Consider the following 18782-nt stretch of genomic DNA (forward strand, 5'->3'; position numbering starts at 1 on the left):
CTAAGACAACACCACAACACTACATAAAGAAAGACCTAAGACAACACCACAACACAATATAAAGAGAGACCTAAGACAACACCACAACACTACATAAAGAAAGACCTAAGACAAAACCACAACACAATATAAAGATAGACCTAAGACAACACCACAACACAACATAAAGAAAGACCTAAGACAACACCACAACACTACATAAAGAAAGACCTAACACAACACCACAACACAATATAAAGAGAGACACCACAACACAATATAAAGAGAGACCTAAGACAACACCACAACACAGTATAAACAAAGACCTAAGACAACACCACAACACAATATAAAGAAAGACCTAAGACAACACCACAACACAATATAAAGAAAGACCTAAGACAACACCACAACACAATATAAAGAAAGACCTAAGACAACACCACAACACAATATAAAGAAAGACATAAGACAACACCACAACACAATATAAAGAAAGACCTAAGACAACACCACAACACAATATAAAGAGAGACCTAAGACAACACCACAACACTACATAAAGAAAGACCTAAGACAACACCACAACACTACATAAAGAGAGACCTAAGACAACACCACAACACAATATAAAGAAAGACCTAAGACAACACCACAACACTACATAAAGAAAGACCTAAGACAACACCACAACACAATATAAAGAGAGACCTAAGACAACACCACAACACAATATAAAGAAAGACCTAAGACAACACCACAACACTACATAAAGAAAGACCTAAGACAACACCACAACACTACATAAAGAGAGACCTAAGACAACACCACAACACTACATAAAGAGAGACCTAAGACAACACCACAACACTACATAAAGAAAGACCTAAGACAACACCACAACACTACATAAAGAAAGACCTAAGACAACACCACAACACAATATAAAGAGAGACCTAAGACAACACCACAACACAATATAAAGAAAGACCTAAGACAACACCACAACACTACATAAAGAAAGACCTAAGACAACACCACAACACTACATAAAGAGAGACCTAAGACAACACCACAACACTACATAAAGAGAGACCTAAGACAACACCACAACACTACATAAAGAAAGACCTAAGACAACACCACAACACTACATAAAGAAAGACCTAAGACAACACCACAACACAATATAAAGAAAGACCTAAGACAACACCACAACACAATATAAAGAAAGACCTAAGACAACACCACAACACAATATAAAGAAAGACCTAAGACAACACCACAACACAATATAAAGAAAGACCTAAGACAACACCACAACACAATATAAAGAGAGACCTAAGACAACACCACAACACAATATAAAGAAAGACCTAAGACAACACCACAACACTACATAAAGAAAGACCTAATACAACACCTAAACACTACATAAAGAAAGACCTAAGACAACACCACAACACAATATAAAGAAAGACCTAAGACAACACCACAACACAATATAAAGAGAGACACCACAACACAATATAAAGAGAGACCTAAGACAACACCACAACACTACATAAAGAAAGACCTAAGACAACACCACAACACAATATAAAGAAAGACCTAAGACAACACCTAAACACAATATAAAGAAAGACCTAAGACAACACCACAACACAATATAAAGAGAGACCTAAGACAACACCTAAACACAATATAAAGAGAGACCTAAGACAACACCACAACACTACATAAAGAAAGACCTAAGACAACACCACAACACAATATAAAGAGAGACCTAAGACAACACCACAACACAATATAAAGAAAGACCTAAGATAACACCACAACACTACATAAAGAGAGACCTAAGACAACACCTAAACACAATATAAAGAGAGACCTAAGATAACACCACAACACTACATAAAGAAAGACCTAAGATAACACCACAACACAATATAAAGAAAGACCTAAGACAACACCACAACACAATATAAAGAGAGACACCACAACACAATATAAAGAGAGACCTAAGACAACACCACAACACTACATAAAGAAAGACCTAAGACAACACCACAACACAATATAAAGAAAGACCTAAGACAACACCTAAACACAATATAAAGAAAGACCTAAGACAACACCACAACACAATATAAAGAGAGACCTAAGACAACACCTAAACACAATATAAAGAGAGACCTAAGACAACACCACAACACTACATAAAGAAAGACCTAAGACAACACCACAACACAATATAAAGAGAGACCTAAGACAACACCACAACACAATATAAAGAAAGACCTAAGATAACACCACAACACTACATAAAGAGAGACCTAAGACAACACCTAAACACAATATAAAGAGAGACCTAAGATAACACCACAACACTACATAAAGAAAGACCTAAGATAACACCACAACACAATATAAAGAAAGACCTAAGACAACACCACAACACAATATAAAGAGAGACACCACAACACAATATAAAGAGAGACCTAAGACAACACCACAACACTACATAAAGAAAGACCTAAGACAACACCACAACACTACATAAAGAAAGACCTAAGACGACACCTAAACACAATATAAAGAAAGACCTAAGACAACACCACAACACAATATAAAGAGAGACCTAAGACAACACCTAAACACAATATAAAGAAAGACCTAAGACAACACCACAACACTACATAAAGAAAGACCTAAGACAACACCACAACACTACATAAAGAGAGACCTAAGACAACACCACAACACTACATAAAGAGAGACCTAAGACAACACCACAACACTACATAAAGAAAGACCTAAGACAACACCACAACACTACATAAAGAGAGACCTAAGACAACACCACAACACTACATAAAGAGAGACCTAAGACAACACCACAACACAATATAAAGAGAGACCTAAGACAACACCACAACACTACATAAAGAGAGACCTAAGACAACACCACAACACTACATAAAGAGAGACCTAAGACAACACCACAACACAATATAAAGAAAGACCTAAGACAACACCACAACACAATATAAAGAGAGACCTAAGACAACACCACAACACTACATAAAGAAAGACCTAAGACAACACCACAACACAATATAAAGAGAGACCTAAGACAACACCACAACACTACATAAAGAAAGACCTAAGACAACACCACAACACAATATAAAGCGAGACCTAAGACAACACCACAACACTACATAAAGAAAGACCTAAGACAACACCACAACACTACATAAAGAAAGACCTAAGACAACACCACAACACTACATAAAGAAAGACCTAAGACAACACCACAACACTGCATAAAGAGAGACCTAAGACAACACCACAACACAATATAAAGAGAGACCTAAGACAACACCACAACACTACATAAAGAGAGACCTAAGACAACACCACAACACTACATAAAGAGAGACCTAAGACAACACCACAACACTACATAAAGAAAGACCTAAGATAACACCACAACACTACATAAAGAGAGACCTAAGACAACACCACAACACTACATAAAGAGAGACTTAAGACAACACCACAACACTACATAAAGAGAGACCTAAGACAACACCACAACACTACATAAAGAGAGACCTAAGACAACACCACAACACTACATAAAGAAAGACCTAAGACAACACCACAACACTACATAAAGAGAGACCTAAGACAACACCACAACACTACATAAAGAGAGACCTAAGACAACACCACAACACTACATAAAGAGAGACCTAAGACAACACCACAACACTACATAAAGAAAGACCTAAGACAACACCACAACACTACATAAAGAGAGACCTAAGACAACACCACAACACTACATAAAGAGAGACCTAAGACAACACCACAACACTACATAAAGAAAGACCTAAGACAACACCACAACACTACATAAAGAGAGACCTAAGACAACACCACAACACTACATAAAGAGAGACCTAAGACAAAACCACAACATTACATAAAGAAAGACCTAAGACAACACCACAACACTACATAAAGAGAGACCTAAGACAACACCACAACACAATATAAAGAGAGACCTAAGACAACACCTAAACACTACATAAAGAGAGACCTAAGACAACACCACAACACTACATAAAGAGAGACCTAAGACAACACCACAACACAATATAAAGAGAGACCTAAGACAACACCACAACACTACATAAAGAGAGACCTAAGACAACACCACAACACTACATAAAGAAAGACCTAAGATAACACCACAACACTACATAAAGAGAGACCTAAGACAACACCACAACACTACATAAAGAGAGACTTAAGACAACACCACAACACTACATAAAGAGAGACCTAAGACAACACCACAACACTACATAAAGAGAGACCTAAGACAACACCACAACACTACATAAAGAAAGACCTAAGATAACACCACAACACTACATAAAGAGAGACCTAAGACAACACCACAACACTACATAAAGAGAGACCTAAGACAACACCACAACACTACATAAAGAAAGACCTAAGACAACACCACAACACTACATAAAGAGAGACCTAAGACAACACCACAACACTACATAAAGAGAGACCTAAGACAACACCACAACACTACATAAAGAAAGACCTAAGACAACACCACAACACAATATAAAGTGAGACCTAAGACAACACCACAACACTACATAAAGAAAGACCTAAGACAAAACCACAACACAATATAAAGAGAGACCTAAGACAACACCACAACACAATATAAAGAAAGACCTAAGACAACACCACAACACTACATAAAGAGAGACCTAAGACAACACCTAAACACTACATAAAGAAAGACCTAAGACAACACCACAACACAACATAAAGAAAGACCTAAGACAACACCACAACACTACATAAAGAAAGACCTAAGACAACACCACAACACAATATAAAGAGAGACACCACAACACAATATAAAGAGAGACCTAAGACAACACCACAACACAATATAAAGAAAGACCTAAGACAACACCACAACACAATATAAAGAAAGACCTAAGACAACACCACAACACAATATAAAGAAAGACCTAAGACAACACCACAACACAATATAAAGAAAGACCTAAGACAACACCACAACACAATATAAAGAAAGACCTAAGACAACACCACAACACAATATAAAGAAAGACCTAAGACAACACCACAACACAATATAAAGAGAGACCTAAGACAACACCACAACACAATATAAAGAAAGACCTAAGACAACACCACAACACTACATAAAGAAAGACCTAAGACAACACCACAACACTACATAAAGAGAGACCTAAGACAACACCACAACACTACATAAAGAGAGACCTAAGACAACACCACAACACTACATAAAGAAAGACCTAAGACAACACCACAACACTACATAAAGAAAGACCTAAGACAACACCACAACACAATATAAAGAGAGACCTAAGACAACACCACAACACAATATAAAGAAAGACCTAAGACAACACCACAACACTACATAAAGAAAGACCTAAGACAACACCACAACACTACATAAAGAGAGACCTAAGACAACACCACAACACTACATAAAGAGAGACCTAAGACAACACCACAACACTACATAAAGAAAGACCTAAGACAACACCACAACACTACATAAAGAAAGACCTAAGACAACACCACAACACAATATAAAGAAAGACCTAAGACAACACCACAACACAATATAAAGAAAGACCTAAGACAACACCACAACACAATATAAAGAAAGACCTAAGACAACACCACAACACAATATAAAGAAAGACCTAAGACAACACCACAACACAATATAAAGAGAGACCTAAGACAACACCACAACACAATATAAAGAAAGACCTAAGACAACACCACAACACTACATAAAGAAAGACCTAATACAACACCTAAACACTACATAAAGAAAGACCTAAGACAACACCACAACACAATATAAAGAAAGACCTAAGACAACACCACAACACAATATAAAGAGAGACACCACAACACAATATAAAGAGAGACCTAAGACAACACCACAACACTACATAAAGAAAGACCTAAGACAACACCACAACACAATATAAAGAAAGACCTAAGACAACACCTAAACACAATATAAAGAAAGACCTAAGACAACACCACAACACAATATAAAGAGAGACCTAAGACAACACCTAAACACAATATAAAGAGAGACCTAAGACAACACCACAACACTACATAAAGAAAGACCTAAGACAACACCACAACACAATATAAAGAGAGACCTAAGACAACACCACAACACAATATAAAGAGAGACCTAAGATAACACCACAACACTACATAAAGAAAGACCTAAGATAACACCACAACACAATATAAAGAAAGACCTAAGACAACACCACAACACAATATAAAGAGAGACACCACAACACAATATAAAGAGAGACCTAAGACAACACCACAACACTACATAAAGAAAGACCTAAGACAACACCACAACACAATATAAAGAAAGACCTAAGACAACACCTAAACACAATATAAAGAAAGACCTAAGACAACACCACAACACAATATAAAGAGAGACCTAAGACAACACCTAAACACAATATAAAGAAAGACCTAAGACAACACCACAACACTACATAAAGAAAGACCTAAGACAACACCACAACACTACATAAAGAGAGACCTAAGACAACACCACAACACTACATAAAGAGAGACCTAAGACAACACCACAACACTACATAAAGAAAGACCTAAGACAACACCACAACACTACATAAAGAGAGACCTAAGACAACACCACAACACTACATAAAGAGAGACCTAAGACAACACCACAACACAATATAAAGAGAGACCTAAGACAACACCACAACACTACATAAAGAGAGACCTAAGACAACACCACAACACTACATAAAGAGAGACCTAAGACAACACCACAACACAATATAAAGAAAGACCTAAGACAACACCACAACACAATATAAAGAGAGACCTAAGACAACACCACAACACTACATAAAGAAAGACCTAAGACAACACCACAACACAATATAAAGAGAGACCTAAGACAACACCACAACACTACATAAAGAAAGACCTAAGACAACACCACAACACAATATAAAGAGAGACCTAAGACAACACCACAACACTACATAAAGAAAGACCTAAGACAACACCACAACACTACATAAAGAAAGACCTAAGACAACACCACAACACTACATAAAGAAAGACCTAAGACAACACCACAACACTACATAAAGAGAGACCTAAGACAACACCACAACACAATATAAAGAGAGACCTAAGACAACACCACAACACTACATAAAGAGAGACCTAAGACAACACCACAACACTACATAAAGAGAGACCTAAGACAACACCACAACACTACATAAAGAAAGACCTAAGATAACACCACAACACTACATAAAGAGAGACCTAAGACAACACCACAACACTACATAAAGAGAGACTTAAGACAACACCACAACACTACATAAAGAGAGACCTAAGACAACACCACAACACTACATAAAGAGAGACCTAAGACAACACCACAACACTACATAAAGAAAGACCTAAGACAACACCACAACACTACATAAAGAGAGACCTAAGACAACACCACAACACTACATAAAGAGAGACCTAAGACAACACCACAACACTACATAAAGAGAGACCTAAGACAACACCACAACACTACATAAAGAAAGACCTAAGACAACACCACAACACTACATAAAGAGAGACCTAAGACAACACCACAACACTACATAAAGAGAGACCTAAGACAACACCACAACACTACATAAAGAAAGACCTAAGACAACACCACAACACTACATAAAGAGAGACCTAAGACAACACCACAACACTACATAAAGAGAGACCTAAGACAAAACCACAACATTACATAAAGAAAGACCTAAGACAACACCACAACACTACATAAAGAGAGACCTAAGACAACACCTAAACACAATATAAAGAGAGACACCACAACACTACATAAAGAGAGACCTAAGACAACACCACAACACTACATAAAGAGAGACCTAAGACAACACCACAACACTACATAAAGAAAGACCTAAGACAACACCACAACACTACATAAAGAGAGACCTAAGACAACACCACAACACTACATAAAGAAAGACCTAAGACAAAACCAAGATGGCGTAGCAGTCGGACGTGTTTTTGTCTTTTCCCGTCCTGTCCCATGTTTACATCGTTTTCTTCGTGTATATGTTACATATATTTTAATCTCACTTTTCATCTACGGACTGAATATACTCTCCTATAACCCACCTCAACCAATGTGGTACGGATCTGCTATTTTTATACTTTAGAACCAGAACCCCCATCAGAAGCTAGCCTGCTAACTCGCTACTAGTTAGTAGTCAGTTAGCCACTTCTAGCGGTCCTCACCATTAACTCGGACATCAGCCAACCTCAACTCGGTCAATTCCTGCCAGTCTGTACAGCTTGATATCAACCCAGAGCATATTGGACTGCTTTTTCTCTACAACATCTCCGGATTCCCAGCGCAAGCTCTGAACCTTTACACCGGATCATCGCAGCTAGCTAGCTAGCTAGCTACATCTCAGTCCCGAAATAAGGACCAGTTAGGCTGGTGCTAGCCTCGAGCTAGGCCCATCTCCCGGCTAGCCAAAGAGGTCCACCAGCCAATTCTTGGGCTACAATACCTGTTTTGCCAATTAGCCTGGACGCTTTAATGCCGACACAGAGCCCCGCTGATATATCACGACTGGTCTGCCGACGTAACCGTCCAAGGTGGTTTCAAAAGGCTCTTCCATTGCAATGTCGCCGGATGCCCATCTGTTAGCCACGGCCCGCTAGCTGTCAGAATCGCCATTTCTCCAGCTCACCTAGCGACTACAGAATTGGCTCCCTGACTCATCTAGTGCTACTCTTTGGACCCTATGATCACTCGGCTACACATGCCTCTCCCTAATGTCAATATGCCTTGTCTATTACTGTTTTGGTTAGTGATTATTGTCTTATTTCACTGTAGAGCCCATATCCCTGTCCAATATGCCTTAGATAGCCCTTTTGTTCCAACCCCCACACATGCGGTGACCTAACCTGGCTTAGCTGGTGCCTCTAGAGACAAAGGACCTAGTGAAGATGCAGGAGGAAACAGGTACAAAAGTATCTATATCCACAGTAAAACTAGTCCTATATTGACATAACCTGAAAGGCCGCTCAGCAAGGAAGAAGCCACTGCTCAAAAACCGCCATAAAAAAACCAGACCACGGTTTGCAACTGGGGACATGGGGACAAAGATCGTACCTTTTTCGTACCAAAAGCAGAACTGTTTGGCTATAATGACCATCGTTATGTTTGGAGGAAAAAGGGGGAGGCTTGCAAGCCGAAGAACACCATCCCAATCGTGAAGCACGGGGGTGGCAGGAGGGACTGGTGCACTTCACAAAATAGATGTTAAAAATGATATATCCACATAAAATGATGTGGATATATTGAAGCAACATCTCAAGACATCAGTCAGGAAGTTAAAGCTTGGTCGCAAATGGGTCTTCCGGATGGACAATGACCCCAAGCATACTTCCAATGTCAACTAAAATTATACCTTTTTTTTTTTTAAATTCTCAATTGGTATATTTGAGTTTAGCAATAATATTTGTTGTCTTATTTGTTCTGTCTTTTCAGGTGGATTAAACTGGAATTGCAACCAACTTTCTAAGGCTTGTTTAAAAAATAACGATATTTTGGAGATTATTTCCTTTTCAAACAACTGAAAGTGAGCAGGTGTAATCAGAATAAAGGGAAAAATGCCATTCTTGAACATGGGGTGAGACATTCCTACCAATTTACTAGAAAACCAGTTTGGATTTAAGTCTACATGCCTTTAGTGAGAGGTGCTTTAATATTGAATCATTTCTGCCATCCAAATTCATATTCATTATATAAATAGGCCCTTTTCATTTTTCCGGCTTGCCATTCCAAATAAAATTGAATCTTTTTTGTTCATATAATTTAAAAAGCAGGTCACTAGGTGTAGGCAAAACCATATGCAAATAGGTAAACTGTGATATGACTGAAGAGTTCATTGATTTTCCACAAATAGACAAGTATTTTCTTTTCAATGGTAGCAAGATCTCTACCATGCTAACTTTCTATAAAAACTATTGGAGTGAGATAATGTATTTCTCTTGGGATTTCTATACCGAGTATGTCCACATCCCCGTCAGACCATTTTATTGGTAAACTACACGGTAATGTAAAATTAGCATTTTTTTTAGTGATCCGATACGTAATATCATAATTTGGTTTTAATCCAGAGAGGTTAGCAAAAGTATCTAGATCCTCTGTGATGCTGTGGAGGGATTCTAATTGTGGTTTTAAAAGAAAACATGAATCATCAGCGTACAATGACACCTTTGTTTTTAAACCACGGATTTATAATCCCTTAATATTATTGTTGGATCTAATTTTAACAGCTAACATTTCAATGGAAATAATATATATATATATATATATATATATATATATCGATAGTGGACAACCTTGTTTTACTCCTCTTGACAGTTTAAAACATTCTGAGATGTAGCCATTATTTACTATTTTACACCTAGGGTTACTATACATAACTTTAACCCATTTTCTAAGAGATTCCCCAAAATTGAAATATTCTAGGCATTTATATATAAACTCCAGTCATACTTTATCAGAAGCCTTTTCAAAATCAGCTATGAAAACCAGTCCTGGTGTCACCGATATTTCATAGTATTCTATTGTTTCCAGTACTTGTCTTATATTATCTCCAATGTGTCATCCATGTAAGAAACCTGTCTGATTAAGATCAATAATATCTGACAATACTTTTTCAATTCTATGCGCTAGCTATAATTTTTGCATCACAACACTGAAGTGGAAGAGGCCTCCATTTTTTTAAATGGACTGGATCTTTATATATACCACTTGGGTCCTGTTTCAGTAATAATGATATCAGACCATCTTGTTTCGTGTCCGATAATCTACCGTTTATATAGGAGTGGTTAAAACATGCTAATAATGGTCCTCTGAGTATATCAACAAAAGTTTGGTATACTTCCACTGGAATATATGCCATCCAGCCCTGGAGTTTTCCCAGCCTTAAAGGCTTTAATTGCATCAATAAATTCCTCCTCTGTAATTTGGTTTTCACATGAGTCTTCCTGTATAGATGTTAATTTTACATTATTATTAGGAAAAAATCCATACAATTAGCTTCGGTTAGTGGAGATAGAGGAGATTGAAACGAAAACATATTCTTAAAGTACTTTACTTCCTCTTTCAAAATATCATTTGGTGATACATGCTTGACTCCATCATTTGTAACAAGTTTCTATAAAAACAAATTGGTAGATTTTCTACATTGAAGATTGAAAAATAATTTGGTGCATTTTTCCCCATATTCCATCCAGTTCGCTTTATTTTTATAATATATTACACTGGATCTTTCTTTAATATGTTCTTCCATTTCTTTTTGTTTTTCCTTTAACTTATTCTGTCTCTATGGAACAGTTGTTTTTGCTATCTAACTGTACTGTTAGTCCTTCAATTTACTTTCTTAATATGGACTCTTTTAATCTAAATTGCTTTTGTTTTATAGATGAATACTGAATTGCATGGCCTCTAAAGGCACATTTATAAGTGTCCCATACAATAAGGGGATCTGCTGTACCTACAGTGGGGCAAAAAAAAGTATTTAGTCAGCCACCAAATGTGCAAGTTCTCCCACTTAAAAAGATGAGAGAGGCCTGTAATTTTCATCATAGGTACACTTCAACTATGACAGACAAAATGAAAAAAAAAATCCAGAAAATCAAATTGTAGGATTTTATATGAATTTATTTGCAAATTATGGTTTTTCATTTTTCATCAAGTAGGCTTTGATTAAATTTCCAATATCCTCGCCCACATGGAAATTCTGTAAGAGTAATATATATGCCAATTATGTGATGATCCGACCGCATTCTGTCCCCTATCAACACTTTTTAAAGTTTTGGTGCCAGAGAGAATGACATAAGAAAGTAATCAAGAGGACTAGCTTGATTAAGCCTACGCCATGTATATCTCACTAGGTCAGGGTATTAAACCTCCATGTATATCTCACTAGGTCAGGGTATTAAACCTCCATGTATATCTCACTAGGTCAGGGTATTAAACCTCCATGTATATCTCACTAGGTCAGGGTAATAAACCTCCATGTATATCTCACTAGGTCAGGGTATTAAACCTCCATGTATATCTCACTAGGTCAGGGTATTAAACCTCCATGTATATCTCACTAGGTCAGGGTATTAAACCTCCATGTATATCTCACTAGGTCAGGGTATTAAACCTCCATGTATATCTCACTAGGTCAGGGTATTAAACCTCCATGTATATCTCACTAGGTCAGGGTATTTAAGCCTCCATATATCCACTAATTCCAATATATCCATGACATTCATAATGATTTCCTTAAGTGCCTGAGGGTGATAGTTTGTAGTGTAGTGTCCTTTCCGGTCCATAGAGGTATTTAAGACCATATTAAAATCTCCCACCATAATAATAGGGTCTAGTGTTGCTTGTAGAGTTGATAGATTCTTATATATATTTTCAAAGGAGCTTGGATCATCATTATTCGGACCGTATAGGTTAATAAAGCCATATCTGTTTATTGTCCAATAACATATTTAAAATAATCCATCTACCTTGATGATCTGTTTGGACAATTTGCACATTTGGATCAAAATTCCTGTTAATTAATACCATCACCCCTTTTGAATGTCTTTGCCCATGGGAGAAATATATTTCACCCCCCCAGTCCTTTTTCCACAAAACTTCATCTAAACTGTTGAATGAGTTTACTGTAAGTAATAGATAATATATTCCTTATATTTTAGCCAGGTAAATACTGATAATCTTTTCTTATTATCTGCTAGGCCATCACAATTAAAACTGGCTATACTTATTTCACCACTTACCATAATGAGACACAACTTTCAATTCTATTTATCAAAATATCTGTTTGTAAACGTACCATTAAACAGTAACATTATGATTGAGTGTCTATATAGCTGTACCATGATATTCACAATGCTACTAAGTAAACCTCAAATTGGTCCCCACTATTCCACCCGCTAAAAGCCCTCCTCATCCCGAGTCCAATATCATCCCAATGCCCGACAGACCACCTCCGAGCCCCCGGGTCCCAAGGCCCTGAAGAGACTGGGATCCATCCTTCGAAAAGAGCACACAGTGTTATTGCCACGCCCTGACCTTAGAGAGCCTTTTTATTTCTGTCTTTGGTTAGGTCAGGGTGTGATGTGGGTGGGCATTCTAGTTTTCTATTTCTTTGTTGGCTGGGTATGGTTCCCAATCAGAGGCAGCTGTCTATCGTTGTCTCTGATTGGGGATCATACTTAGGCAGCCTGTCTTTGTGGGATCTTGTTTTTGCACAGTAGTTGTATAGCCGTTTATCTTTAGTTGTTTTGGGTATTCATTCTAAATAAAGAAGATGTACACTTTCCACGCTGCGCTTTGGTCTCATACCGACGACGGACCTAACAGTCGTCTACAGAACAGAAGTAGATCAACCTCCAAATGCATTTCCATCGTCATCACCTCCATTTGTTTGATATATAGCCATCAAAAAAATATATACATATTTTAAAAATCCTGTTTATCTTATTTTCCATAATTAGCTATTAATATTTGTATTAATGTAGGCAATTTATGCAAAGGATTTTTACCTCTCACCAGTCTCGCCATTACCAAAATTACATTATTGCAAGCTATTATATTAGCAAACAATTATTGTGAATCATCCTATATTGTCCCTAACATCTTTTGCTCCATCGCAACAGTTGTGGGATACACCCATACACCCACACACTCATACACACTCATACACACACATACACCCACACACTCATACACACTCATACACACACATACACCCACACACTCATGCACACTCATACACACACATACACCCACACACTCATGCACACTCATACTCACTCATACACACATACACCCACACACTCATACACACTCATACACACTCAACCCCTTTACCCCACATAACCAAAGACTTAGATTCTCAACAGTTGTACCATTCCAGAGCACAACTCAAGAAAGGTCTTGATATATGAATGCACATACAGTTGCAGCTGTATGAGAAGGCCTGCAAAACTGTGCAAAAAAAATTTCAGAAATGGGTAGATTTTATTAACCATGGTCACGTCCTAGACGATGGTTGTCAGATGTACCCCTTTCCCCAGAAACACCCACAACACGGTCCCCCGTAGTGACCATATTCCCAAGCATCTCCATGCAGTCAGACTTTTGATTTTGTGCCACCGGGGCCACAATAATATACCCCCTCTCTGAATGTCTGAGTGTGACCCCCTCCCCATGGGTTACTGCAGCTAGTGTTTCCAGCACTGCCACTGCCTGGGTGGAGGTACCCCACTGGAATCCCCACCGGCTAGGTACAAGGTCGTCAAGGTTCTCATTAGCAGCTTAGAGAATTTCCTTGTATAGTATGCTCTCCCTTTAGGGGGCTTTGGCTTTGCAGGACCAACCCTGCCAGGCAGGCTCAGAATCTTTATGGGGCGGTGCTGCTCTAGGTCTCTGACCGCATTTTGGCGCAATACAGACCACTCACAGCAGGCCCATAAAACAGTTAGGGACTTGTCCTTAGTATCTGGGTCATTCAGGTGGGTGTCTAGGGTATAGGGCTGTGGACCGTTCCATCAATATAGGACCATAAATAAATCAATTAGATGCATAATTCGTTTAAAAAATGTAGTTCCCCATTATAGGACAATAAATAAGTTAAATGTATAATTTATTTTAAAATGCTGTTCCACCATGATAGGACAATAATTAAATAAATAAATAAGACACATAATTAATTATAAAAAAGTATATCCATCATCTGAACAACATTGAAAGCTCTCTCACACCCCCGCTCACAGCAATACATTTGTTCTGAGATATGCAACCATTTCCTTTCTCACTCAACGGCACACTTCCCAAACATAAACAAACACACACCACACATACTGTGCCTTCTGTTTCCTGTGTTTTTATCTTCACCATGTTGAATTAGTGCTTTTGTGTTCCAATTAGTTATATTTGAAGATGTATAGAAAATCTGTGTTTTATGTTGTATTATTACAATCCATAACCGGGCTAGAATTGTGTTTCATTATTTTCCTCGTCTATAAGAACTTTGCCATTTTTAAAAACAGCCATGGAGTAGTCTTTGTTTCTCTGAAAAACTGGTTATCAATATATAGTTTATCAACAACGAGAGCTACTCGGTTCCCTTTTCATCTATTTTCCTTATATTGGATACAGAACTTTACGCCGTTCTGCAATTTCCTTCGGGAACTGGTCACTCATGGCAATTTTTGTGCCAGCAAGTCTTTTACTCAGGCTTTTAACCATTATTTTATCTTTAAAGAAAGCAAATTTGGCAACGATTGGGCGTTCATACCTCTGCCCTCTCTGTCCGAAGCGGTGTACACGTTTGAGTTGGATTTTGTCGATAGCTTCACTTGGAATCTGAAACGCTGTAAGGAGGAACTCTCTAACTACAAATTCAGGAACTTCTCCTTTCTCTTGGATACCTGTAAGTACCAGATTCTCTCTCATGGATCTAGTCTGTATGTCCAGTAAGGCTTCTCTCAGAACGGTATTCTCCTTTTTAAGATCATTAACTTCGGTTTTAATCTGATTGACTGTCCCTTTTAGCTTGTTTGTGTCTTTCTCCACTGTCGCAGCTTTTTCATTACTCAACTCTTTTATATCCTTACTGACTAGTTCAAGTAAACCCAATTTGTCATTTATTGATTTTAACAGATCGGTTTCGACCTTTACCATTCCCGGTGGTGAAAATATGAAATAGTCTGTGTCTTTCATTTTGAAATAGGTTCCCCTGTCTTACTCTCCGTCATGTTTGGGTGTTGCTTGTTTTCGTAATATTTGTTGATACATTTCTCTAGTCTTAAGATTTGTTTTGTGTTATTATCCAGATTGAAGGTTATCACCCACCAGATTGTGTAGTGCTAATATTTAGTCTAACTTACCGATTTTGAATATTACGTTTTAATCTTGAGGTGCTCTACATAACTACGTCCAGTCCGCCATCTTCCTTCTCTTTTAGCTGTTCGTTTGTTACCTATGCATAGTCAGTTCACCCCCACCTACATATACAGATTACCGGTGTACCGGTGCCCCCTGTATAGAGCCTCGTTATTGTTATTCTTATTGTGTTACTTTTTATTATTACTTCTTATCTTAGTCTACTTGGTAAGTATCTTCTTCTTCTTGAACTGCACTGTTGGTTAAGGGCTTGTAAGTCAGCATTTCACGGTAAGGTCTACACTTGTTGTGTTCGGCGCATGTGGCAAATAAAGTTTGATTTGATTTAAAGAGAGACCTAAGACAACACCACAACAAGGTAGCAACAAAACATGGCAGCAACACATGACAACACAGCATGGTACAAACATTGTTAGGCACAGACAACAGCACAAAGGGCAAGAAGGTAGAGACAACAATACATCACGCGAAGCAGCCACAACTGTCAGTAAGACTGTCCATGACTGAGTCTTTGAATGTAGAGATAAAACTGACCAGCTCGTTCCAGTCGCTAGCTGCAGCGAACTGAAAAGAGGAGTGATGTGTGTGCTTTGGAGACTGTCTTGATTTAACCTTAGCCTGCAGCTTGGATATGTGCTTAGAGAAGGACAGGGTACTATCTAGCCATACTCTCAAGAACATGTATGAGGTGACTACCTCAAGCTCTAAACCCTCAGAGGTAGTAATCACACCTGTGGGGAGAGGGGCATTCTTCTTACAGAACCACAATAACTTTGTTTTGGAGGTGTTCAGAACAAGGTTAAGGGTAGAGAAAGCTTGTTGGACACTAAAAAAGCTTTGTTGTGGAGCGTTTAAAATAAAATCCAGGGAGGGTTCTGCTGCGTATAGGACTGTATCATCTGCATATAAATGGATGAGAGAGCTTCCTACTGCCTGAGCTATGTTGCTGATGTAAATTGAGAAGAGGGTGGGGCCTAGGATCAAGCCTTGGGGTACTCCCTTGGTGACAGGCAGTGACTGTTCTGACTTTACACACTGCACTTTTTGAGAGACGTAGTTAGAAGAAAATAAACAACTCAGCCTTATAGAATAACTTTAGTGCATTTAATTATATTATTTTCTATTCCATTAAATGGAATCTGACATGCCTCTCTCTCTCTGTCAGGAGATGATTTTGAAGCGGGCAGCTGACATGGCAGAGGTGTTGTATACGACGGTGCCACGCGGCCACAACCAGCTGTTAGGCAGCGGCTCCGTCCACGCCAGCATAATGGCCGTCAACTCCTTCCCCGGGTCAGAGGTCACACAGACAGCCAATCAGGGTGAGCCAAAACATAGGAACCAGGAAGTTTTGTGTAATGTATGAAAACTACTTATAACTGTTTTATATTTTTGTCTCATTCTCTCTCTTTTTTCTCTTCATTTATCTCTCTTTCATAATTCTCTCTTTCTCTCTCCTCTCTCTTCCCCCCCATCCCCACCTCCTCTCTGTATCACTCTCTCCCCCCTTCTCTCTCGCTCTCTCTCCTCCCTCCCCTGTCTCCCCTCTCCCTCCCTACCTCTAGGTTACAGTAGGAGTAGCAGCAGTGCATCTCCTCATGGTTATGTCCCCAGCACCACTCCACAGCAGACCAGCTACAGCTCTGTTTCCACTAGCATGAACGGCTACACTGACTCTGGCATGACCACGCTAGGAACCTCACCCAACTTCCTCAACGGGTCAGCCGCCAACTCACCCTACGCTAGTGAGTACCACACTACACTGTCCACACTACACACTAAAACCCTATACCATTGAGTGCCACAATGAACCCTCCACACTATACCCTGTGCCCTACGTGCTATGCCCTAGGATAAAAAGAGAGCGCTATAGGTGAGAGAAATGTACAATGAAAAAGAAAGGGGCGGTGAAATACCATTGGTTTCTTTAAGAGCGTCCTTTATGTCTATAATGGCTGTTCTCATTCTCTCTCCTCCTCCCCCAGCTGTCTATAATGGCTGTTCTCATTCTCTCTCCTCCTCCCCCAGCTGTCTATAATGGCTGTTCTCATTCTCTCTCCTCCTCCCCCAGCTGTCTATAATGGCTGTTCTCATTCTCTCTCCTCCTCCCCCAGCTGTCTATAATGGCTGTTCTCATTCTCTCTCCTCCTCCCCCAGCTGTCTATAATGGCTGTTCTCATTCTCTCTCCTCCTCCCCCAGCTGTCTATAATGGCTGTTCTCATTCTCTCTCCTCCTCCCCCAGCTGTCTATAATGGCTGTTCTCATTCTCTCTCCTCCTCCCCCAACTGTCTATAATGGCTGTTCTCATTCTCTCTCCCCCTCCCCCAGCTGTCTATAATGGCTGTTCTCATTCTCTCTCCTCCTCCCCCAGCTGTCTATAATGGCTGTTCTCATTCTCTCTCCTCCTCCCCCAGCTGTCTATAATGGCTGTTCTCATTCTCTCTCCTCCTCCCCCAGCTGTCTATAATGGCTGTTCTCATTATCTCTCCTCCTCCCCCCTACATTAAAGACAATAAACTAATTGCAGGAGAAGCAATTCAATCCCAGCTCTTTAATTCTCTTGAATGTTAACACGTATTTTAACATGCTCAAATGGACCATCGATGACAGCAGACTCTTTCAATCAAA

The 18782-nt window shown here is 38.8% G+C and overlaps 1 protein-coding gene across 2 annotated transcripts in view; it reads left to right on the forward strand.

Annotated features, from left to right (window-relative positions):
• Window positions 1-18782, forward strand: part of LOC110487777 (transcription factor COE1) — a 140839-nt gene that overhangs the window by 98251 nt on the left and 23806 nt on the right. For both annotated transcript variants that reach the window (XM_036943291.2, XM_036943293.2), the window contains exons 13-14: window positions 17319-17475; window positions 17719-17898. In XM_036943291.2, coding sequence (XP_036799186.1) covers window positions 17319-17475; window positions 17719-17898 — 337 coding nt within the window. The remainder of the gene's footprint in view (window positions 1-17318; window positions 17476-17718; window positions 17899-18782) is intronic.

This window comes from Oncorhynchus mykiss, chromosome 14 (genome assembly GCF_057628025.1).
Source record: "Oncorhynchus mykiss isolate SJ-2025 chromosome 14, ASM5762802v1, whole genome shotgun sequence".
Taxonomy (NCBI): domain Eukaryota; kingdom Metazoa; phylum Chordata; class Actinopteri; order Salmoniformes; family Salmonidae; genus Oncorhynchus; species Oncorhynchus mykiss.